The 25,754-nt window shown below is 44.5% G+C and overlaps 1 protein-coding gene and 1 long non-coding RNA gene across 2 annotated transcripts in view; both read left to right on the top strand.

Annotated features, from left to right (window-relative positions):
- Positions 1-19: 19 nt before the first annotated feature.
- Positions 20-18,824, top strand: LOC147042970 (uncharacterized). The gene is made up of 4 exons (XR_015068721.1): positions 20-173; positions 253-308; positions 10,177-10,322; positions 17,313-18,824. It is a non-coding gene; the product is annotated as an uncharacterized LOC147042970 (long non-coding RNA).
- Positions 18,825-19,724: 900 nt separating this feature from the next.
- Positions 19,725-25,754, top strand: part of fstl4 (follistatin-like 4) — a 48,048-nt gene continuing 42,018 nt past the window's right edge. The window contains exons 1-3 of the mRNA XM_085936150.1: positions 19,725-19,809; positions 22,541-22,680; positions 23,953-23,986. Of these exons, the coding sequence (XP_085792276.1) occupies positions 19,773-19,809; positions 22,541-22,680; positions 23,953-23,986 (211 nt within the window). The 5' untranslated portion in view covers positions 19,725-19,772. The remainder of the gene's footprint in view (positions 19,810-22,540; positions 22,681-23,952; positions 23,987-25,754) is intronic.

Here is a 25,754-nt window from a genome sequence, read left to right as displayed (position 1 = left end):
GCCGTGAGTTAAATGAACGCAGGTGTGCGCTCAGGTTGGCGGAGATTTTTAATATAATCGACAAATCAAACATTTGCTACATTTGAATAAACACAACGGGTTCATTTTGTTGAGGATTACACGAAAATTCACATTCTTTCTTGGATGGAGAAGAAAATTAGACTATTTGACTGGTAAATATAAACCGTGGCAATTAATATTCAACCTTTGATATACTTTTAAAACGTTTGTGTTTCTTTTTTTCCCCACAAGATATCAATTCTAAGACAAGAACATACTATTGACGACGAGACAAGCAAACTAAACAGGTAGGAACAGATTATTTTCATTTTCATGAATTATTATGGACCAAATTTGTGAACATATCAAAGATTATAAAGCTAAACTAAAAATGTGTACTGTAAACCTCCATTTCGAATTTTGCTTTCTTGGTGTCATGTAACCATGTTGAGGTGAGTCCAGTTTTATTAGATAAAAAAAAAATGTATTTTTGGTGTCAAGGAACTAATTTGAAGTGAGTCGAGGAGTTTGAGAGCTCTTTCAAGTGGTCCGCTCTATTTCAGATGTGTCCCAGGACTTTTGTCAATGAGTGACATTATATATGACCTCCTAAAAATGAATCTTTATCCTTTGACAAGCTTCCTTGCTCTAGCAATTTTGTGTCATTTTTCTCTTTCTCTCCTTTTTTGTTGTTTGATGGCCATCCCCCATTTCACCGGCACATCATCATCAAGCGTTTCTGTATGCCTGTCTGCCACTACCTCTCTCTCTCTCGCTTTGATCACCTGAACATATGCGGCTATTTTTATTTTTAACCACCTTTGCATTTATTTCATCGTCACCAATCCCCGCATCATTTGCTGGGAAATGTTTTGATCGTTTCCTGCCAAGGGGGAGGGAGCTTTTGTGGAACGGATTCTTATACAACAATGACTGTTAAATATACGATACTATTTTTCTGAGGGAAGATAACTAAAATATATATATATATATATATATATATATATATATATATATATATATATATATATATATATATATATATATATATATATATATAATATCAGCTGATTTATACCTGTTTGTGATTAAGAAAACCATTTAAGATGTTATATTTATGATCTTTTTTTGACACTACAATGTAAAATGTGCCACGAGTTGTGGGTGTCAGGCGGGTACGCGTCATTTCTTTTGTACTGTGCGCTGAACTCTTCCCGTCGCCCTTTAGTCTGGCTTTGATGAGGGCGCCGCGGCGCCCGTCGACGACACAATGGAACAGAAGGCCTGTCGGATAAAGCCTCCCGTTGAAAAGAATCGTGGGGAAGAAAGAAAAGGAAAGGCAAAGCTGAAAGAGACTTATTGATGCGCAACACCATTTTGAGCCGTGAAATTGGAAACAAACAAGCGGATTTACAGACATAAGTTGGTGCTCGCTAGTTTGTTGGTGTAAATAAACGCTTTTGGGGGCTACCTTTCGACAAAATTATCATACAGATGTTGATATATGATGCATTCTTAAGAGTCAAAGCTTCGGCGAGGGTTATTTACTTACAATATTGACCCGGTATCGGCTAAAAGCCAACAGCGACTGATAAATTTGATTGATACCAGTGCAATACGATTCATATTTTAGTGATGTGGTTTCTTCCAAAAAAAAGAAAAGTACTTTGTTGCTTGCTGTACTGCATTGGATACTACGGAATATTGGATATCAAAATATCTAAATGAGGGCTATCATAAATCATAAAAAATTGGCCGAATCTTCTGTGAATTCAAAGCTTTGGGGAGTTTGAGAAGGCCAAGTTAACACCCCAGCTGGCGTTTGTGGACCACCCCACTGTTGGCCCCTCCGATTAACTGATGCTAATACGATTGGACAGCAGGTGGAGGGGAGGGTGCTAGCAGCAGCTGCGAGCTAGCTCAGCAACAGCCAGATATGTGCTACACAGTGAAGGACAAATTTAAGTAATATGTGGCAGTTTTGGGGAAACGTGGGACCTTCAAACCAAAATGGACCACTTATCCGTCACATAGCGTCGTTTCTTCTTTCAACTCGGAGCTATTGACTGATGAGGTTCATGCACTTTTCTGCTGCTAAAAGAAGCAATGAAATCTCATGTCGGTAATTTTGGGAAATGTTTCCGGAAAAGCGTACGTCCCCACTCTGAGAGCGGTAGATTTACGAGCGGCTCGATAAGTGTTTGCTGTGATGAATGGCCGGCGCCTGACGTCCCGCGGTCAGCTAAAAGGCGAGCAGGAATCACAGGTGGGAAGGACGCAAGGGAGGCAGGTTTTCATCTGAGAGGCGATCGTTCGTAACTGGAATGTCACTCTGAACGGCGCAGACCTCCGCCAAGGCCAAGCATAACTTGGTGACCTTGTGTAGCTAAACAAAAGGGCTCAAATATTCACAAGAGTCATCCCTCCTCATATTATCCTCGGAAACTAAATCCTGCATGGCATAAAGCTTTTTTTTTTTTTATATATATTTTTTAAACTCCCTCTCCAGCCGTCTTTGCGCTCGTGACATTTACCAGATTACGTTGATCTTTGGCAAGCAAATCCCGACATTTGCCAAGCTCCGCTCTGTAATTCCGTTTTGTGCTCGCTACCTGCCTGCCCGCTTGACGCCGACGCGCTTCCTGCGCAGTTGAGGACAGATAGCGAGCTAACGCGGCTAACCGGATTAACACTTTTTGAGCGCAGGTGGGCTAAAACGGCATCCGTGACGGAGGGAATGTGTTACTTTTTTTGACACTTTAAAAAAAATACATCAAAGTGAGCATGCAATACAGCTTCATTTAAGACTAATGACGAGAAAAAGAATCATTTCCTCATGGTCAACAAGTCATAATTCAGCGAATATTCCTTGTAGTATGACTATAATTCCTCCCGGTAAAGAGAAATTGTTTTGTTTTAATTTCATAATTAGGTTTTGTCTGTTAGCAAAGCAGCAGAAGGAACAGAATTTAGTTCAGGAAAAAAAAAAAAAAAAAAGCCCAGCAGTGTGAGTAATGCATTTACATTGCTGTGGACATCAAGCACATATTTCTCCCCTCCCCAACTCATGCGTCCAATTGGAGGCTGGCTTTGATATAGACGTTAAATATTGAAGCCACATCCATATTTCACGCCGGCAGAAGCTGGGGTCGGAGGTCGGGGGAAGAAAACATTGGCGCTGGAATTGCGCCCAAAGCTAATCTCTCTTTGCCTGCGAGGTCGCCACCTCCCGTAATGTGGCCTGCCAAATGGCGCCACAAATACTAATAGCTTCGGCATCATCATCAGGAGAAAATTAAAACGTAAAGAAAACCAGCTTCCTTCCTAATGTGGTTATCGGACACTTTGAAAGCTTTTCAACATGCATTCAACATGCACTCTTACGACTGCCGCTATGACGCAATGCTACTGCATTAAGCTCTGTGCCTTCGTTCTGATAATATGTCGGATGTAGCCCCACTAGTTGGAAAATTTCGTTTGTGGAATATACTGGTGAGCCGTGATTGGTTGTGACCTCAGAACTGGCTACGGTGATGTCATTTTCAGCAAGTGTCAAAATGGCCGCCCTCCGAGATGGATCAGAAAAGCCGCAGCGTCTTTTGACTAGTTGGGCTGCACAGAAAGTATTACGGAGAAAATTTGGAATGTTGTCTTCGCCTTTAATCGACAGCCATTATATTTTCCCCCAAGGTTGGCGACGAGCGTCTGCAATTTGTCCCAACTTTGCCTCCCAAAATGTCACTTGACTTAAATGGGGATAAAGCGCTCTTTACTGTCAGCGTCAATACACCAACTCACGTCTAATTTGCAGTTATCGTCCCGCAACATGGCTGAATTATTCATGCGGGCGCCCTCACTCGGCTTTGTGGAATGAAGTGGGAGGCGAGTAATAAAGTCAGAAGAGGGAGCGAACAAGCGACAATAGGGAGAGGTGGTTCCGAATTAGCGGAGCCTTCAACGGGCGTCTGTCGCCTCGGACTCACTCTCGTCTTCCTCGCAGAGCGCCGCCCGCCCGTAAAAGATGTGAATATTCATGGGGCTTGTTTGGGAATCGCAGATGGAACAAACAGATGCTCGTTACAACAGTGTCACTTTTGCCTGAGAATTTGCTTTGGTGACAAAGCAAATAAAAATATATAGCCATTTTAATTATTTCAAAATTATTTGTATTTTTTTTAATCAACATTTCCATGATTTTAAAATTGAAAAAAAAGTACCATATTGGCTGGCAATAACTTGGAAACTCGTGTTAGGAAATTTCAACGTCAAACCATAAATCATGAAAATGATTCATTCACCAGAGCAAGGCGGACAAAGGAGCACCGATTCCTCCCCATTAGCGAGGACAAAATGGCCGTTCATTTACTTTTACGATGCACGCGTTGGACAAAACGGTACCGGACACGGGATGAAAGCTGCTTTTGATGAGCACGCTGTCCCGACGGTGTTTCGGCAGCTATTTGATGTGATTGGAAATGAGCGCATTGTGCGCTTTGCCTCCTTTAAGTTGGACAGCAGATGACGGGGCGTGCCGTCTTTTAATAGAGACGTCATAACGATCAATTGAGTCCGCACGGCGCGGCTATGAAAAGACGCAAATGTGCCATCACGTTTCCATGGACGGCTTTTCATCAGTTCTCGGTGACACTTTGCCATCGGAATCAGAAATGCAGTTCAGAAATCATAAATATGAATACAGGCATGCTTGAATACTATTGTCATATATTTAATATATTTTCGAATGATGTAAAATGGCTAGGTAAAGTTTTTTCAAAATATGTAGTACCACTCAAATCTCTTTTGTTTGGTGAGCTGACTATCGCAGTGTGACACCAAATGAACTTTGGAGCTTTTTCGACATAAATTTTTTGCACACACTCCAGTTCCACTTGAGTTGAGTTGACATGAAGACTTGTGAAGACCCGACAGATTGTCGCCTCACAAAAGATGCAAGAAAAGGTTCTAAAAAAAAAAAAAAAAAAAAAAAAGCAAAGGAGCAACATGCAAATGTAGCAGAAAAAGCGGGATGAAAAGCTGGCGCCGCTATTCCCACGTCACGTGCACTCGAACCATCATCCCGCTAAATGACGCGCGACATCGTGAGTTCACCGCTTTGCACTCTCAGTCTCCTTTTGTGCCTGGCCGCCGCGTGAAGATAACAAAAAAAACAAAACCACTCCAAGGCCTCAATTTGACCTTAAAGAAAAACATCCTTATATCTCCTCCCCACCCACTCTCCCACTTCATTCTTCCAGCGTGGATCGGAAATCCACTCGGCCGAGTCGTCCTTTGTGCCACCGTGATGGAGACGCACGCGGCCACCCATCAAAGGTCTAAAACAAATAAAGTCCTTTGTTGCCACAAAAGATGATGCGGACCAGGCGGGAACGCTTGCTTAGCTCTTAAGCAAGTCGGAATCACAAACTACTACTGCCACTATTCCAGTGCGACACCAAATAAAAAAAAAAAAAAAAAAAAAAATATTTTTGAAGCATCTATTTGGTGTGATTACTGGACATTAAAAACGAAGAAGTCGAATTAAATGAACTCGGCAAGGTCAGAGCTCGATCAAATGTGTCATGTGCGCTAACGAGCAAAAGCAGCGGGTAGCAAAGGTCACCTGAGGTCATTTCAAACGCCGACTCGCTAATCGCTGGCCCCGCCCGTTCTCAAAATAAGACTCACCGTAGCAAATTTCATTATTCTCCCACTTGAGTGGAGGTGTGTTATATAGATTTCAAGTCTCCGTTCGTCGTTGTGTACAACTTGTCTCTCCGCGACTATTGATCCAAACAACAGCCTGTAGCGCCCCCTCGGCCCTCCTGTCTTTTATTCAAAGGACCCCCGTGAAGAATCTACATCTCATCTTAATTGGATATTGAAGTCCATTAATTAAAACATTATCTCTGGCCAAACAGTCTGACCACTTAATCAATGCGGATGAAAGGATGCTGTCGGCTGAGCGCGAGGATAGTTCAACAAACAAACACACACGCACGCACGCACACACACACACGCACACACACACGTGCGGGCTGGAGTGCGTCCAATTGAGCTGTTTAAGAGGATTTTTGTTGATTTCAGCCCCAGCACAAAATCGATCACCCGCCGCTTTCTTTTTGAATGTCATCAGACGAGCAAGGCGGACACATTGAAAAAGACAGCCGGTCGTCAGCAGCGGCGAGCGTTAAGTCAATCAATCCAGACCACTTGCATCGTTTCTTGAGACTTTTTTTTTAGATTCCAGAGACATGTCTATCAAATTTGGAAATGAAACTGGCTTGGAGGGGGGCGGGGCTAAAACCCACTCAGCTCTTTTGGGCTCGAAATTCAAGTTTGTAAAAAGTTTGTTGTGTTTGGTGAAAACAATTAAAAAAAAAAAAAAAAAAAATACCCACACACACAAATGGCGACGGCAGGTCAATTAATCAAAATATTCCTGTGGGTTATCCCCAACTTTAGCAGATGTGCTCTTGGAAGCACCTGCAGCTTTTTTTTTTTTTTTTTAGGTCTCTGCGGTCCTGACTCCAGGATACGGAGCAACCTAATTGCACGCCAGCCGCCTTCAAATATTTGCTTTTATTAATCTATAATTCATCTCCTCAACAAAAGCAACCATCTGCTCCCAATCCAAATATGGATTTGTGCATCTGCGCCTGCCTGGTGATTAAGATGAATGTCGCGTGGAGTGGCTGGTCGGGTTCAGAACCGCCGCTGGATTTATACTCAAGTGCATAAATGATACATAATTAGTTTTAAGTCTATTATAAGCTAGGCTCATATCCTAAACTTGCATCATGAATGTGCGTTATTAAAGTGATAACCAATGATAATGATTTCACCGACCGAGCCCTACATAATCTCGCTAGCGACAATGGGCCGTTCCCATCGGGGCAATCGAAAGTGAGCCCCGGGCAATCTGCCTAGCAACATCGCAAATGCAAGTAATGCAGTCAGAAATACGTAGTGGGAAAATATCATAAAAAAAAAAATATAGCTTTGGTTTGCGTGAAAAATACAAAATGAACTACATTAACTAGGTATTTTCAAATAAACTCCAAAGGCAAAGTGTTTTTTGGCCGCTTTCAGGTCCATAGCCTCCTTTTATGATTGTTCTTCTTCTTATAATTGTATTTTTTATGATGGTCTTGTTTACGCCAGCCCCCTCCCCCCCGGAGGCGACAGCGTGAATTACGAGCGACCGCTCCGCAAACATTTAATTAATTTCATCTCATAAATGCTCTCGCTTCTTATCTATGTCTCGCCGCCTTCTCTTTTTTCTCCTCGCACATTTGTCGGCCTCCTGTGTTTAATTTGCTCCCTTATCACTTTCTCGTTAGCGCTCACCCAGTGCAACCGTGGTCACCTTTTTTTTTTCCTTCCTCTTCCTTTTTTTATGCTGTTAAATTAGCACCCAAACATCCACGTGTTAAGAAGGAGGACATAAATAAGTTTTTGGGCATCTTGTTTACACTTCAGGTTTTATTTAAGGTGATATTTTACCCCCCAGCAAAAGGAAATAACAGGATTGGAGTTGCAATTACACGGGTGATGACGTAAGTGTGACGGGTAGTCTTCACTTTTCAGTCTGTACTTTTCAGGCTGCACAAAGCAAATCACTTCTAATGTTGACTTTATAATTGAGACACTTATGTTTGTCGTTTTGAAGTGAACTGTAGGCACGGAAGCTGTCAATCAACTGTCTGAATTTAGTGGAGCAATTACCTCTTTCAAGTCAAACGCTTTGTCCATCCATCCATCCATCCATCCATCCATCCATCCATCCATCCATCCATCCATCCATCCATCCATCCATCCATCCATCCATCCATCCATCCATCCATCGTATAGTGTGCGTGCTCCTTTTTGTCCTTGAACAGCCCCCCCCCCCCGGAATTGAGTCGAGCTGCCCAAATTCAAGCCTTCCCTCCATCGTCACCTTTATTATGACTCAATCAATGCACGGCTTTACTTCGACAAGCATTTACAAGCACACTCACAAGCATACGCACACACCCACGCTTGCGCAGCTCCGCGTATGATATTGACCAGCAGATAAGGCTTAGCCCATTCAATCAGGCTCAGGAGATTGGAGCAGCCAGTGTGAACGCTGGATCTCATCCAGCACCCAGCACGGCCTGCATTCATGAAGATACACAAGTGTAAATTGACATTGTGACATATGACATTGGAAAGGGAAATTGCATACTTCTGGAAGATTTCATATGCTAGCTTTCTTGATTTGTGACTATCCATCCATCTAATCCATCGCCACATATCTCGAAGGTTTGGCAATTTGCGCATGTAAGTACGAGTAGTTTGCGTAGCATAAACGCGCCTCTTTATGCACAGTGCCATCATTTGTCAGTTGGTGTTTTAAGGACAAGTTGAAAGTGACAAATAAAAACTCAGCAGGTGATATAGGAAATGTCACAAGAGACTCATTGTTGACTTATCGCGTCCTCTTAAAGGACCACCGCAGGGGGACGCGAGCAGGTGGGACAGCCATTAATCTCCCCTTGTGGAAAATCACTTCTTATCAGTCAGACCGTGGGTCGTCTTCCTCGAGATGCCGCATACGCCTCGTGCTCATATGCATTATGAATGAACGAGGATGTTGCCTCACGCGGCAGCAACGGCAGGGAGGGTGGGTGGGGGGGGAAAGGTCACTCGCTCGGCAACGGCGGTTTCGACAAAGTGCCGACTCAGGGAAAAAAAAATAAAACAACCGAGACCTTCCAATCACCGTAAAAAGAAACCTTTGCTTCACGGAACACGACGTCGCACGCGTCCATCAAAAATGCCAGCTAGCCTGTCGACGCCTACGTAGCAGGCTAGCCACTCGCGCCAAGTTAGCATGAGGCATATACTGTATGAGCATTTCCAACCCGCGACATCATTTGGACCCGACTCCGCACTCGCTAAATGATTCACGGCGCGTTTCATTCCACTTGGGCTGATGTTAAGGTGTGACCCACTTCTCCTCACCAGTCAAGATTTCAGCAGAAACACATTATGGATGCCGCTTTAATGGCTTAAAACCGTAACAAGCTGCGGAATCGGCGTAGTTTACAATTGCAGGAAATCAACATTTTTTTTGATCAATTTATTTCTTGGAATGGATTAAGAGCAATTTAGAGGGGGCGGGGGTATTGATTTCAAATTCTTGTTTGTTAATGTCTGCCCACTTCCTGGTTCAGGAATTATGAAGTAAGACTGTACCATTTGCATTCTGGGGCAGGCTCCGTGTGCCTTATTTGAATTATTTCATTGACTTCATTAAATGATTGCATTTCAAACTCGCAAAGTTACACCATGCTCTGGTTTTTATTTCAACTCATAAAATGGAGGCTGCTGAAGAAATGGTTGGCACCTTCAGTATCAAACTGAACTTGTGAAGTCATTAAAAGTGGAGGCCCTCTTCCTCGGCGAATTGTGTTCTCCACCTGCTAATTAACCTTTAGCAGATGCGTCAACAGTCGAACACCCTTCCTTCCCATTTTACCCGCTGCCATTGATCCGCCGGATTCTCTCTCCCGGCTAATAATAACGTCTCCGGCCCGAGGCTCATCCGCTCGGATCTTTCCTTTCATCCTATCTCAATGCATTTCCCTTTCCTTTGCGCTACCTGGAATTTTCGAGTGCTTTGCTTGTTTGCTGGAGATTTTCCAGGCGGACTTTGGGCGAGAGGTGGATTGCGGGTGTCATATAATGCCACAAAAAGTCATTTGGGGAAATTCGTATCCATTCATTTATGATTGTTCTTCCTCACTATTCTACTTTTGGACACCCGCACTCCGGTTAGCTTTCATTGTTAGCACACTGCCAATTAGATTGTCAGGCGTCATCGCGGCTACGCTTGACAGAACATCGTTGAGAGCAAAAGTATATTGTGTGTGAATTTTGTCGACTACATTATTATATTGTTTCTTTCGAACGACTGGTTTCAAAATAAATCTTTCTAGTATCACCTCTACAATTTGTTCACAACAGACTTTGAAAATCATGTATTTAGCAATTCAATGCAAGTTCAAATGACCGTTTAGATGATTCAACCATCGCATTCATTTCAGATGGCAAAACTCCTCAAGGTGCCACCCAGGAAACATGTTTTTGCCGACTAAAAGCTTTTCCCCCGTGCTCACTCCAAACTCTCCATTTCTTCACACCAACCAGCGCCAAGGAGCCCCTTGTGGCACCGGGAGGGAGACTGTGTCAATGCATTCCAGGTTGTGTACACCTGAAGCATCTCTTTGAAGCCAGGCGCCGCTAATCGGAGAAGAGCTGATGTCGCCTGCAGCTTCACCTTCACACGCGCGCAGGTATACAACCGCACACACAAAAGTAACTGATGGAATAGCTCGGGTGGTAACGCAAGGATCTTAGGTCATGCTGTCCTCTGTGGAATTGCTAGCAATTGGGAAAATTCACCAGCTCAAATGCACACATGCTAATGTTAGCATTGTGTTGGAAGTCAAATGGACAATATGAACTCAGTCATACTTTTGATTTCTGACTAAATTTCCTGTGGCGTCGCTGTCATTGTCCTCGCGCATGTGGTGGAACAAATGTCAGTTGCAATTGACGTCGCGTTAACAATTAGCAATTCGTGACAAGAGCCCCGTGGTCACGTACACAAAGAGCTTTGGTTGAGCCGGCATCTCCTGCAAGGTGTTTGCCGCCGCCCCGCCGCGCAACATGCTCAGAACTCCCCCGCCGCCGACCCCCTGCTGGGCAAACACTCCGGGCCTTTCTCCTCCTCCACTCGGAAACAAACTCTTCCTCCGTTTGCTTGTATTGCTGTCTGCAATCGCTTGTCATACACATTGCAGGAAAGAAATACCTCCGTTTTTTTCTTTCCACCCCAATTGTGTTTTTACCAAGTGCTAATCTTGAAACGTCTCCCGACCGGAGACGGGTGGTCATCGACGTTTCCCGTCACCTTTTAACCTTCGAGGACACCCAAGGTTAACAAGCGCGTAAATACGCTTTTGAAAGACTCCCGACCAATTTGAAATGCTGAAGTCAATACACGGCGCACACTATTTGTTTAAGGCGGAATTAATGGCATGTTAGCGTTCGGCTAATGCAGAGCTTTTTCCCCCGAGGGGGGCGGGGAAATGGAGCTTCGTCTTTTCCTGCGCTTGCTTTCTCCGGGGACTTGAAAAGGCAACATGAATAATTTGTCAAAAAACATGAAGAAATAGGAAGTAATGTTGACTTTTTTTTTTCCTCCTTGCTCTATCTGCAATGTAAATTGTGCTGGCTGAGCAGGTGTTGTGCTTTGGAGGTTGGCGAAAGGTGACTTAGTGATTAAAAAAAGTTGCAAACCCCGAAAACATCTATTTTAATTTTACATTTAAAATTGCGATTGGTCGCCTTCCCGAGGTCACTTTTGACAGGACGTCTTTGCCAGTCGTCATTTGTTGCTTCTAAAGTCCTCCTCACTTAACCCGGACCCGGCGGCGGGGCATCAACAGGGGCTGGCGCGATGACAAGCGCTGACAAGTCTATCCATCTTGTTTGCCCGCCGGTCGCCGCAAATCGGTTGCCGCAATCAATAAGGCTCACAACGAGTACCCCGCCCCGGTGGTCCCGACCTGACGCCATAGCCCCTCCCTCCCATAGCGGCTCCTGAGGGAAGCACTGACATTTCCAGATGTTTTCTTGGTAGCTCCGGCTTCACCTTGGGCTCACTGACCTGGAAAGTCTCCTCCGGCAGGTGTACTTGTGTGTGTGTGTGTGTGGTCTCTCCAGGGGTGAGGATCCATAAAAATAGATCACTGTCACGCTTACGAGCCTTGTTTTGGACTGGATGACCAAATCCCGCCTACCGTCACTTGAAACCCTAACAAAGGCTTGAAACCTTCATTTAAAACCCTACCCCTGTCTTGCCCTTAAATTTCCTATATGCTCTTCTCTGAAGTGATCTTTCAGCCCTACTTCTCTCCTCTAGGAGCAAAAAAGGAGGAAGCACAATGTAAGATGGCTGCTGCTGCCCAGCTCGGCCTGTTTGGGACATTTAGCATAAGTCAGCGTAGCGTGAGATGACCTTGGGATGCTCCGTCGGCCTTTAGTCAGAAAGCCGCAAAAAAACAACAACGTGACAACGTGTGTCCCGCTAGTGCCGTTAGCGTTGCTAGCTCACCTCTAAATGAATATTCGTGTTTGACTGCCCTCTGTAGTGCAATGAAGGCACCTGCTGTTCAAGTGGAAAACCGGTATAGTGGGGACAAACGGCTCGTCAACAATGCAACTCCAAAACGTAGTGAATTTGGTCGCAAAAATTTGTTTAAAAAAAAATAATAAAGCAAACTACAGGAAATGTTTGGACTATTTACATCAAATAAGGCACCAAACAAGCAAAGAGTGGCTTGAAGCGAGAGGTCGCACAGACTCTGGCTTGCAGGAAGTCCCACCCCCAATTAGTGAGCGGCGGTCTCGGGGCCACTTAGCTCTAATTACGACGCTCCGTCGGAGGGGCCGATCACCGGCAGGTTAATTGTTTGATCCCCACCATATGTGGCCGCCGTCGCCATGGTGCAAGTCGGCTTGGCCGCGCGACCGCCAGGCCGCCGCCGGAAGCCAAAGAAAACTTTACGTGAGCAGCGCCAAGGTCGCCTTACTTGACTTTGTTTCAGTCAAACGCAACTTGTCGTCATTGAGTTGATCTTTTTATATAAAGAAGAAAAAATATTTTTAGGTTGAAAAAAAATATAAAAAGCATTGAAAAAAATGAGAAAAAATACATCTTTGAAAGTCTTTCATTAGCAAAACAAATTGGCATTAAATATTTCTGGCAAAAATCCTTCAAAGATGTGAAACTAGTGAAAATACTGTTCAGTTGTATTTAACCTGAAACTCAAACTATATCCATGAATCTTTTAATTTGAAACCTTGACTTGCTTTTTGGATCAAGCATTGTCCTCCACAATTGTACCGGCTCCAAAATTCCTTTGGGAATCCGACGCGGCCCACGTGGAATGAACATGTTGTGCCCTTGCGCTTATTTTGGGTAAGGGTCATTGCTATCATTTGGAAAAAGTAAATGACACGCACATGCGCCGGCGTCCAAACCCGAAGCGGCGCTCGGTCCAAATAGCCTGGCCGTCCGTGATGGGGGACGCCGCATCCAAGGCGAAAGGAGCCATATTACACGCATCATTAGGCGCAAATATAAAACGGCAGCGGCGGCGGTAGCGCCGCCCGCCTAATGATGCTTTGATAAGCTGCGTGCTGGAAGTAAACATAATCTGTTGACTTTCAATTCTTTTTCAGGCACAATGAAGCATTCTGTTGCAAATGAACGACTCCGATAGGTGAATATCATTTAGAACGATTTGCACCAATTTGTCCATCGGGCTCATAAACCTGACGACATTGTCGCCGACCAAAAAATCAAAATTTCTATTCCAACTTCCCAACTCCTCAAATTCACCACAAGCAGCAGCAACTTTCCAGAGCCCCCCCTAAAAAAAAAAAGAAGCAGAGATGTACTGTGGTTGGCTCCGCCATTGTGAACATTCATCAAAATTCCTGGATTGTCATCAGGACACTCAAAGAGTCGATCAAACGGTCGTGACGGATCTCCGAGTGTGAAAGTGCGTCCGATCCAATCGCGGCCTCCTATCAGCGCCTACCGTCATGGCCGCCTTTGACCGATTTAGCACCCACGCTTGAGTGAGAGCAATTTTAAAGGAAATAAATATGAGACGGCAACGCACGTGACAGTCAGCGAGGAAATGGCAGGATCTACGTTTTGATGTGCTGTGAAATGTCACGTTAGCGCGCCGGGATTGTGATTATTGGACGGCGGCGTGCTCGGGAAGATTCAGATGTATCCGCACGCGTGGGCCCCCGAGGCAATATGTTATTTGTTTTATCTCAATTTACTCGCCGCTGCCTCGCAGCTGACACTTGAGTGACATTTCATCTGCAACCAATCGGCTCCACACGACATGTGTTCCATCTTAGGGGGGAATTATTGTAATACTTTGAACCCAAAGTGCGTAAACGCCGCTAGCTAGATGATTTTGTATTGAAGAATGTTAAGACGAGAACGTTACAATATTTGCTACACACCAGTAGATAATAAAACTCACTTTTGACTGACACCGTTTGACGGATTCCAATATTGCAATCTCCTTCGACCGCGTGTTTATTTGGCTTTAAGTACATAATCGGGAACTATCTATGATTTGTGACTAGACCCATCTACCAGATTTTTGATATTGCTTAGTTAAATCGGATTTGGGGTATGACTTTTCTAACTATTCCATTTGGTGCACATTTTTACCAAGAAAAAAACGTCGTCGGTGGTCCTTCAGCGGGTCTGATCATTTGGCCGTAGCGGGGGGGGGTCAACGTAGGGTGAGATGTGTGTGAGCCTATTCAGATCGTTTTGATTGGGATTGGATGAAATCCATCATTTTCCAGCGGAGCGCCTCACGCGTGTCACGCACCTCGCCTGTGCCCATTCCACCGCCAGCCTTTTATTAGATTAACCTATTTAATGCACTTCATTAACATGTCAATGAAGCACGCCGTCGAGCCATTAAACAAGATGAGATGACGACAATTGGATTTTTACAATTTTTTTTTTTGGAGGGGGGCGGAAATGAATCACGTTTAATTTGGACGATTGAGAGAAGTTCTTGACGTGATTTTAGGGGCATGAGCCAAAATGGTGAGGAACATTTGAATTTTCAAAAAAAATCTGCATCATCCAAATGTTTTTTTCCACTCATACAAATAATAAAAAGTTAACTATGGTTAATGACCTCATTTGGGAACGTTCAATTTATACTGGAATTTAAAATTCACCTTATCAGAGGTAAAAAAACAAAAACAAAACAGTTATGAGGAAAAACTGCATTGCTGCCCGCCGAGGCAAAACAGCAAACCCGAATCCAACCTGCAAATTGCTTCCTGTCCGAAGGCGACCGGTCTAATGTGATAAAACTGAGCGGCGACAAATTCATCACGTTTGCGTATTAATTACAACGGGAGCGACGAGTAACTCACGCGGATGCTCGCCGAGCGGGCTGCAGGTCAGACCTAATCGCTGAGATGCACATCAGCGCTATTGATCGCCTTCTGGGCGTTTTGGCAGGGACGCACGCCCACGCTCGTTTATAAACCACGCCAACGCCGATCATCATCAATCCTGTCGCTCTACCCCTGGAATATGAATAGGATAAATAAAAATGCGATAATCATGTCTTTTTCACGCAGAGATCCCTAAAAATTGCTGAAATGTATATTTTCACACAGAGCCCAGCAAAGGTAGCCACTTTCATCTAGAGCGCGGCATCTCACAATCATTACATATTATTATTGTCTAATTTGATATTAAATAACGTATTTGACCAACAATGATGTTCTAGGTTTCACACACAGCCCAGCAAAGGCGGCATGGCATGTAGCTTATTTCACACAGGAACACAGCATGCCAAAATCAGATTACATTGGATAACAACAGCACCAGGTGTGGCTAACAAAACAGATGTCAGATCGTTACGTCTTTAAGTTTTACACAGAACCCAGCTAAAAGGTAACATGACATGACCTCACCCAGCAACACAGCATGCCACATTCAATGACATCAGTGTCTAATGTTTAGAGTACAACAACCTGGAAAATGGTTGAAAATGTCGTCGCAAATAGCTCACGGGGGGATTAGGATCCTACTTTTTTTTTCCCTGCGAAATGACCTCAGGCTGATTGTCCACGTCGGAGGTATTAAGGCGCTAAATGGCGACGGCGTGAAATGCCACGGGGACTCATCATCATCCGCACTTTTTACTGCTTTTCAATGAATATTCTCTTGTCATTTGTCCCGACAGTCACAAAGATAAAAATGATCAAGCCCCGATAGAACACTTTTTTCCCCTCCATTTTAATAACGACCATGATTAAATTCTCCGTCCAGATGTGGCCTTTCACGATCAATGCGGAACATGCCGACACAGCAGATGCCAATGACTACTTTCGTCTAAAACAATCTGTCAAATTGATTTGTAATCAGATTAAATGATGATGATGGCATGCCGCATATTTAGCTCAACTATTAAGGGCACAGATTGCGTATTAAAATATTCCAAACTACAATTTTTCTATGCAGGAAAAAAAACTCAAATTATATACCACCGGCATCAAGCTATATTAATACCCATATTGATCTGTCCGTCCACAGTTTGCCTTTCCATTTTGAGCGCCCGCCACACCACGCGTCGTGTTTCACGGACGCGCTGACACCTAGCGCTAATGTCGTCGTTCCCCGCGCGTGAATCATGCGCCCTGGCGGCGGGCGCATAAAGACGAGTTACGACTGGCCGTCAGCGAAGAAGCGGCAGATACGCCAAGGAGACCTTTTTAGTACCGACATATGCCCGGGAGACTCGCAGGATATTATGTTTCTGATGTATGGCCACTAGTGCAAACACCGCTAAGCGGCTGATGGGCCCGGCTAATGATGACCGCTAGCTGTTAGCATCATTATCTGTGCAATCGCGTAGCCGGCGGCGGCGCTCCGGGGATAGCCGACGCGCCGGATTCCTCGGCTCCCCCGCGGCGCGCCGTCGTATTCGCTCCATTTAGGCAGGATCGATTCGCGGCTCGGGGCGTGCCTACAGCCGTCGCCTCCAGCCTGTTTGCTTTTATGAATTGATCATGTCTGCTTTTTGTCAATAGTATAGATCGCTGCTTAAGGAGTAAGTGTTGTTTTGTGCGGCTGCGGCGCTGTTTCTGATGTTGCTGCGAGAAACACGAGGAAAACACAGTGAGCTGGCAAACATACGATTGATGTGACGAGCCACATGCTGCTTCATCAAGTTTGATCGCAACTGCTCTGGTAAATACCAATTTAGGTGTGATCACAAACTTGTTGACAGTCAGTTGGCGCACAGTTGGCGAACCCCCCCCCCCCCCCACACTCATTTAACCGCTGCACCTACGGCGCGTAAACGAGGCCATTAAACACCAGTCCCGCCATTAAGCCCATTCACGACTGCAATAAATGTCTTTGGTTTTTGATAGTTAACGCAGAGCGAGACTCAAAGGAATGTGCGTGATAAGCACAATTTCATTTTTTGCTGTTTTACACAGCAACTACTGCAAGTTCTCTAATTGACTTTCCTCTCATCGTCTTGATGAATTTTGCATTAAGTGTCAATGATTAATGACGTATGCAAGTTTGATGGAAGATTTTTTTTTTTTTTGGGAGGGGGGGCAGTGGTGGTAATCCAAGATAGTCGATATATAATTTAATTTATGATTATATATTATTTGAATATATTTTCTTTTCCCCCCAGGATGTCTTTCTCCACCCCAGCCTCAGCCTGCGCTTGTGTTGCCCGGCGTCTTCCTCCCTCCCTCCCTCCCTCCTTTCCTGCTTACGTCAGCGCGGCAGCTCGCTTGAAATAGGGCGGCGGAGGTGCGCGGCGCCCTCAGACCAACACGACGACGAGGAGGAGAGAAGCCTCAAAGGAGGAGGAGGAGAGAAGACGCTGCAGAGAGAGGCGCCCGGAGGATGGCGAAGCGGCGCTGACACTTTAGGAATCCGAAAGCACGCGCACACGGAGCTGAGAAAGCACACTGTGCTGTCACACTTGGACTCTTCTGGCAATTTGCTTCTTTTTCATCTGAGAAGTCACATGGGTAAGTTTGTTCCAACGTTTATTTGTGTTGTGTGACAGCTGATCAAAATGCAGAGATGTGAGCCGTGTTGTATTTTTGTGTCAATAGTGACCGTCTGCAGCAGTGGTGCCCGTTGCGCGGCTCAATTGCACGCCACATGTCGGCTTTCACGCACACGCACATACTGGCTGGAGTGATTTATGATAATGATTTATGATGATGGGGCTCCGGTGTCATGTGGCGGAACTTTCAGACAAATGTCCTCAAAGCAGGATTAAGAAATGCCAGTGTGGTTTTAAGCCGTATCGCTATACCGCCGTAAAAGATGTATCACCAAAAAAAAAAAAAAAAAGATTGCGATACATGACCATAGCTATATAAAGGAACAAATGGTATATTATTGATCCACGTGCACGACAAAATCAATACTGGACGTAGGCTCGTTAATTCCGCATCACAAAATTCATATTTGCTCCCATCAAAAGTGCAGAAAACATTTCAAAATCTGTTTGTCCCAATAATTTGACTTGATTTGACTTGAAATGGCTAAAAAGAACCAATCTCATAACATTCAGGTACTGGAGCTATCCACGGTGCTGAAACTTGATTATTCTCTTGTGTCTGTTAGCAGTGGGGGGGAAAATAGCACTGTTGTAAATCGATCATTTATTTTCGTATCACGATACGGTATCTTGTTATTTTGTCCTTGATATCGCCAAGGTACCGAAAAGAAACACGCAAAATTTTGCGATGTGGGCCCATGTATCGATACCGACAACCGCATAATACGTCGTCGTCATCACTTTACATTCTGGCCAAATATGAAAATGACTGGCTGGACATTTGCTTCTACCATACAATGGCATCTCTAACTCGTCGTACAACATAATGGCCAAGCACATCATGTCCCGCTTTGAGCTTTTTTTATTTTATTTTTTTCCTCCCAGGCAGCAGTCCATAATCATAATAATCATATACAATAACAGCGGAGAGCACGTTTTGTATTCTGCTGCGCGACTTTATGAGCACAGCGGGTCATTGAGTCCACGCGGCGGCTTGAATTGTGCTATGGCTCACAGACATGTTGACACCATCTGCACCGTATATTACATCTGTCACCCCAAAAAAAAAAGTTGCTTTTGTTTTGTTTTTTTTCACATTATGTATGTGTGTATGTAGACACTAAATGTCTGGGTGGAGGAAAGCGATTGGAATGCCATCTTGGCAACGTTTTGTATTTGTTACATTTCTCCAGACGGTTCACGTTCCCTCCTCGGTAAAACGACGTTTTGTCGCTTGTTAATTTTGTAACCCCTGGCAGCGCTTTCGAGGTCTTTTTTTTTTTGTGCCCGTGTTCCCGAGATGGTGCCTTGATCAAAGACTGAGACAGTTTGTTTGTGACACAACAAGGAAGTGAATCATTTACATGACTCACGTAAGCTAAAACATTTAGTTTTGTGTACATGTTCGAGATTTTGGGAGACTTCCTGTTTTTTTTGCTGGCTCAAAGTGGGGCAGTGTCCCACCTTGCCGATTTTACGATACAAGTGATCTTGACTGGCACGTTCATCATTTTTCCGAGTCGCAAATGTTTCATCCCGATGAATTCTACCTAGCAACAGGTGACCATGACCAGTCCTTTTTCGAATTTACAAGGCAGTTTCCGCCACTTCAGCCACTAAGACCTCTGCCTAGCGACAGGTGATGTAATCAGGGAAATAACTAAATTTCAGCAACAAAAAAAAAAGTTTGGTGACTTTGTTTGATTTTTTTTTTTTTTTTTACGAAACTGGGTTACATCCTGAAGTTTTAAAACACATTCCATGTTTGTTAGAACAAAAAAAGTAAAAGTATTTCAGTCCCTCCCCGGTTATGCGTCCCACCTTGGTTGTTGATTTTGATGAAGGGCGACGGCGCAGCAGCTCGTGCAGCAACCCGAGATGATGGCAAGCCAGTTTTCTCCTTGTCCACCTCATCTTTTATTTACTCACCTCGCTGGCGAATCAAAACGCGCTTTAGTGTGACGCCAGCCGATATGTGACCTCGTAGTTCCAACCCAGCCGTGCCAACTAAAGCTTTGAAGAGCTTTCATATCAGTGACGATTCTTCCTGACTTTTTCTGGCTTTTGCATCTAATGAGCCGTACTACGTTTAAAAACAATAACAGAGATGGTGAGTGGCATTGTTTAGCTACACACCGTGATGAACCCTGCTGTGAGATATTGAAATTGAAAGCCACACAGACACTTGGTTTGAATAATAATAATGATTCTGAGTGGCCCACAGGGACACTGGTGACTTTTTTTTTCACCCATCCACCCGCCCGCTGTGCTGCTGTTTTCCCCGTAGCCACTTGAAATTCTGCTCACTAATATTGAACTTCCCCAAATGACCTTTGGTGACTCGGCCCGCTTCGGCGGCTCCAGGCAAATAGGCGGGTGACCAAGAGCACGGGGAAAAACATGTTGACGGGAAGGTTGCCTCCCAAATATTAGTTCCATATAGTCAAATGTCATTTTGTGTGACAAAAATAAATGGCGATGTCTTTGGCATTGGGGAAGTTTGCGGTTAAGTCGACTGTGTTCTTGTGACAAAAATCATTTCCAATTTTCTGTGCTATATTTGAGTCACTGATTGATGATACAGACTTCTTTCATTGTCATGTGCTGGTGGTACAGAACAGGCCCACCAGCCCCCCCCCCGCCCCCTTAGCTCCCACAATCTTTATCCCTCCTGGGGGAATCCAGGATTTAGCCCTCGTCATGATGTTCCCCCGACCGAGTCTCCCCGAGGAACGCCGACGTGTCCGACTTACACGTCCCACTAGCTGCCAGAATTTCGACAAAGAGCAGTCGAGCGGGAGTCGACGAGGCGTGAAACAAAAAAAAAAAAAAAGTGCAACACGGTAGCTTCTTAGTCTTCTCCGGAGAAGAGATGAACTGCATCTTTTTTTTTTCAACTGTCCAGACGCTTTAAGCTACATCTGCTATAGGTCAGACGATAATGAATTTGCAGACAGTTGATAAGAGAATCCCTCCTTGCTCAAAGGGATGTGGCTCTGGAGTCAAATGACACCCTCCCATCCACATGGAAATAGAAATGAATTGTATTCTTTTTCTCATTTGGGATTACTTTTCAAAATATACAGTAGTTTTTCTGCATTAGAAGGGAGGGGGGGGGGGGGGGGGCGTTCATGATCTCTAAAATCTCTTCCAGCAGGCAGTGTCAACACTTCAAACTGACACGCCGTCAACTTTCCGTCCGTCCTCTAGGGGCCGGCGTGCCACGCCGGAGCTTCCATTACGTGGAGTGACAGTTCATAACCTTATCTTTCCGCCCGGGTGAAAAAGCTCCAGTGCTCATGTGCGGCGTGGGGGAGATAAGCAGGAGTATAGAACATGCGATCCCTAGGCTGACGCTGACCTGTCACTTTTTTTTTTTTTTGCGCCCCTTCCGTCCCCGGACTGCCAAAAGCTCAAGATGAATCCAGGAGAGCTGATATGAGATGAGTGCATGGTTGTCACATCCAAGTCAAAGAGTTAAACTACATCCTTCTGTGTCTCTATTTCCTGTCAGGAAGGCTAACAGACGATACACAACAATAAATACCATTTTTGTTATGACAGAACTAATTCGTTATTTCAAATTGAATCTACTAAGCAAGACAAATGGACATGATTTATTATCAAACCACTGGAATCATCAACTGTACAATAGTAGCTAGCAACCGACTTGCCCGCACCTGCAGTGGGCAATGAACTGTTTGCGTGCGCTTCCGTGCACTCCCTTCAAAAACCTTTGCAGTGTAGCAAATGAATATTTTACATTGACCTAAAAAAAAAAACAGTCAGCACAAAGGCCAAAAGAAGCTGATACATCCTAAAGGCGAGTCCGCTATATTCAGACGTGACTTAGTCAATTTTTCAAACCTGAGTGAAGGTAAACAAGTAAAAACAAAGAAAAATCAATATTTTTGAAAGTTTTGATGTCCATGCGTCGGGCTAATAGGACTTGAGTTTTGTACGGCGCGTGTGTGTGTGTGTACGTGCCTCACACATTAACAGACAGTGACTGGCAGATCTCATTTGCCACTTAATTTTCAAGAGCGAGCGCCCGGCGGCGTTTACGGCTGCCGAATGACATCAACGTCAGTTGCTCGAAAGAGTGAAGCATTCGCTTCCTGTTCCTCTCTTGGAAGTCTTTTGATTAGTACTAATTTCACAATTTCTCTGCTTAGTGCAATTTGGCGGGCTTTGTGCTAGGCCACCAGGAAAGGCGGGCCAAACTGACAATGGATCAGAATGAGGCTGTCTAGGATGACTTTGTCTCTGAAACACCACTAGCCTGAAATTAAAATGGCAGACTGTATGTATGACATCTGATGGACTAAGTGACTTTTAAAAACTGGCCCAGTTGGCCAAAATCTAAATCATTTGTATATTTGTCGAGTAATTGTGAATCAAAACTGGTAGCAATTGGACAAAGTCATCTTTGAAGGATCCTAATAGTGATCAAAATGGGTAAAAATCTGCTTCAGACCAAAACCGCTGACATTTTGCTGGGTCTCGACTGTATGGATGTTAGCGCGATAGCAAGTTAGCATGTCATCTGCATTTTGTATCCATCATTTGCCCCAGGGATCGGCGTGATAATAAATTTACATAACAAAAAGATTGAGAATGAGGAATTCTGTCTATTGTGTGGTTTTGATGGTAGATTAATCATCAAAAATCCATGTTTGAGTCACTAAGTAGCCGGAGTCTGAACATCCTACAATACAAAAAATGTAGTCAAAAGCTAGAATACCTGGAATGAAGCATTAATGGCTTTTGTTTCTCGATTCTAGTGGCTCAGAAAAGGCAACTGAATCACTTTTTCTTCTTTTATTGATTCTCACATGCAGGGAAGCCGCCGATGGGCAGCCTGGCTGTTTGTGCTGCGGTTCTGGCCGCTCTGTTGGGGAGCGGCTGGGCTGGAGGGCACAGGAGAAGCGAGATGGGCGCTGCTAGCAACTCGCAGACATCTTTGGAAACGCCAGCCACGGTAAATAACAACGCAACATCTGTGTTGAACCCTAAGGCCTTGTTATATTTTTCAAAACTTTTGTCTTATTGCTTCTTTTACCCTCTTCACAATTGATGACTACAAGAGTTTTTACGCAAATATCTTCAAACACGCATCCTGCAATTCAAAACAAATGGCTAAATTCACTTTACAGGGTCACTGCAATTAGAAATGACTAAATCGGATCAAAATCGGCCTTCCTTGAGCTTCCCTATCTCGTATATAAAAAAAAAAGCCAAGTGGGTAGCAATGAGACTGTTTGGCTGCTGTAGTGAAACGGAGCCTTTCATCTTTAACGGAGAATTTACGACGATGGTTTTATAAACTTGCTCTAACTGGAGCTATACATAAAATGGAGTCGGTTCTCTCTGTCTGAGAAAACGCTGCATTTTTGTATTCCCGACGTTGGCCGATGTTTGTCATATGCGCTGGCATTTTTTATGAGCGTGAAATGCGCCGCGCACGCTTTAATCAAAGCGCTTTGACCTCTTTTGCACCTCGATCATGTTTAATAACTTGAGGTTGAACACCTCGTTTATCTACCTGACCAAATTGGTCTTAAGAGGGCGAACCATTCAGAAAAATATTTTATCCATGACTGAACATCTAAACAACCGAAAAAAAAAAGCTCAAATTTTGTGTTTAAGGTCGTCCAATATTTTGCTCCATTGCTATAATTCAATTGGAAAGAACCCTCGTTTTGGCTCACGCCTGGCACGTTTATTCCGAGCTAACCGTCGCACGTGGCTTGACGAGCTCTCACCTGGAGCGAAATTGAGGCCAGCCGAGCGTTGCCCTTTGGATGATTGCCGTGTTAAAATGGCGTGGCGGTGTCAGGTGGGGAAATGGCGGCGAGGGCTATCTCTTGAAACACGTAGCTTACCTCCAATTTGAAAAACTCAACGCCGCGCTTCCTTTGGCTTCATTTCACTCAGCTCATTAGGAAGCCCCGTCGGAGCCCAGACGAATTAGATAAGAGCCAGGTCTCGACGTTTGCAGTAAACGCCACCGGGGGAATCGCGATGGGATGGAGATGGATTAGCTTGGTGAAAATAGTTCATGATTGATTTATTCTCTTTTGGCAAACTAATCAGACAGCATACAGAAGCGTGTTTGTTTATTGGACGTTTTTAGAACTCCAAATTGACACATGGGTCGTTTTTGTTTTTGGGAGGGGGGCACAAATTGTTATCCGTTTGCAGTAGTAATAACAACCCGTGTGTGTGTGTGTGTGTGTGTGTGTGTTTGCAGGAGAGGGTCGAAGCGGCCGGGAGCATCGATCAATGTGAGTACACGCGCTGTGTTTAAATCAAACAGCAGTTTCGCAAGTGGCGGCGACACCTCGGCGCTCTGTATTATTTTTGCTTCATCTCACTTGTAGCGCGACGCTCACTTTGCCTTTTCATATCGCCGGCTGTGAATACAAAACGACCTTCATAAAAGCCAGCGGATGTTTTATGGGCTGGAAAAACTCACATTTCTCACCCGAAAGTCTTCCAAAGGTGAACTCCAAAAGATAGTTGCTTGGAATTTGCCCAGTTGGGCTTTGCAAACGATGTTGGGTTGCGACCTCAAGTTTTGCCCTGACTAATTTACCGACGGTGATATCGTTTTTGTGTCATTTTCCGTAGAATTTGTAATCACGCATTTAAATCTGCTATTCAGAGCTGACTTTATTCGTAGTGTGAACCGAAATTCTCACGAGAATTCACAACTCCTCTGTTCGTTTTTTGCAACATCTGCCTGCCTGCCATCCTGTTCTTTTTTCCCTCCCGTCAAACTCATGTCAACTTTTATCCGTCGACTTCCGCCAGTCGTTCACTCGCTCGCTCTCGCCGGGCCCGACCCGCCGTGTTTGTTTTAGCGCATCGACAGCCGAGTGGAGTTGTGCGATGAAAGTCCTGATTTTAGTCAGGTGCCTTGTTTATTTTTGTTTTCTGGGCGCTAATTGCGCTCGTATTTCCTGGCAAAAAAAACACCTGCCTGCTACGATATTACACGAGCGCTCAAGTTGCGCGAATCCCGACAGGAAACAGGTGTCTCTCTGACACACGTCGACAGGCAGCAGGGTGTGAATTTATAACAAGCACACACACATGCAAGATGACAATAAAAGAATGCCCTGGAGGTGACGCTCGGAGACGACAGTTTTGTGTCACCACGTTCGCGTTACTGTTGTTTTCACTTTTGGCATTTTCATCCACATCTCCAAATACTCGTAATATATAGATAGATTTGAGTTTGTACGCTAAAAAGCAACATCAAAGTTAAAAAGCTAAGCAGAGCTGCAGTGTTGTTGGATGCGCAAATTGATTTTTGATAGCCTAACTTGTCGAGTCAGCATTATTCGGCAGATTTTATTTGGGACGTTGCTCTCGTAGTGACTTCCATTAGCTAGCTCAGGTGTTGCTAATGCTAATAGCCCCTAATGTGTGTGGCTTCATCATATTGAAGCCATGATTTGTTTTTTGTTTTTTTAGAAAATATCTGTATTTATTTGTGACGCCAGGAAAGACATTTTGGAATTTGCCAATTTCCCCCCTGGGACTAATTACTTTCCCGCCTATTTGTATGCCAAGCAACATCCTCCTGTCGCCGCCGCTACGCTCTGTGCATGTCGAGTTAGCCGCGTTCTCATCTCTTTGTATTCCAATTCTTCCTCCGATTTGTTTGCGTCACGTGACGGCAATGGCATTCATCACGCTGGCCCACTTTTGCAGGAAGTGGCGCTTTTCCGCCATGCGGATATTGTGACATTTCAACACAAATCATTCTTTTGAAATGTCACCCACTGTGAAACGGTTGCGTGGGGGGGGGGGGGGGGGGTGTTAGCAAAACGCTGATTTATCCGAGCTCTGCGGCGTCATTCGGGATACTCAAGAGTTTGACGCGGTCATAGATTGATCACGGCCAGAATTATGCAGTGTTTTTGTGACGGACCTCTGTAGTCACCTATTTGCGAGCGTGTGTTAGCTCGTGGCGCTAGCCGCTAGTTCATTTTGTCAATTTCCTTTCTTGTCGGTGAGCGGGCGTTGAACAAAGCTTCATTTCAC

Source organism: Syngnathus leptorhynchus, chromosome 17 (assembly GCF_054491065.1).
Source record: "Syngnathus leptorhynchus isolate UIUO chromosome 17, UIUO_Slep, whole genome shotgun sequence".
Classification (NCBI taxonomy): domain Eukaryota; kingdom Metazoa; phylum Chordata; class Actinopteri; order Syngnathiformes; family Syngnathidae; genus Syngnathus; species Syngnathus leptorhynchus.
Note: the sequence above shows the minus strand (reverse complement) of the source record. Positions and strands in the feature narration are given on the sequence as shown.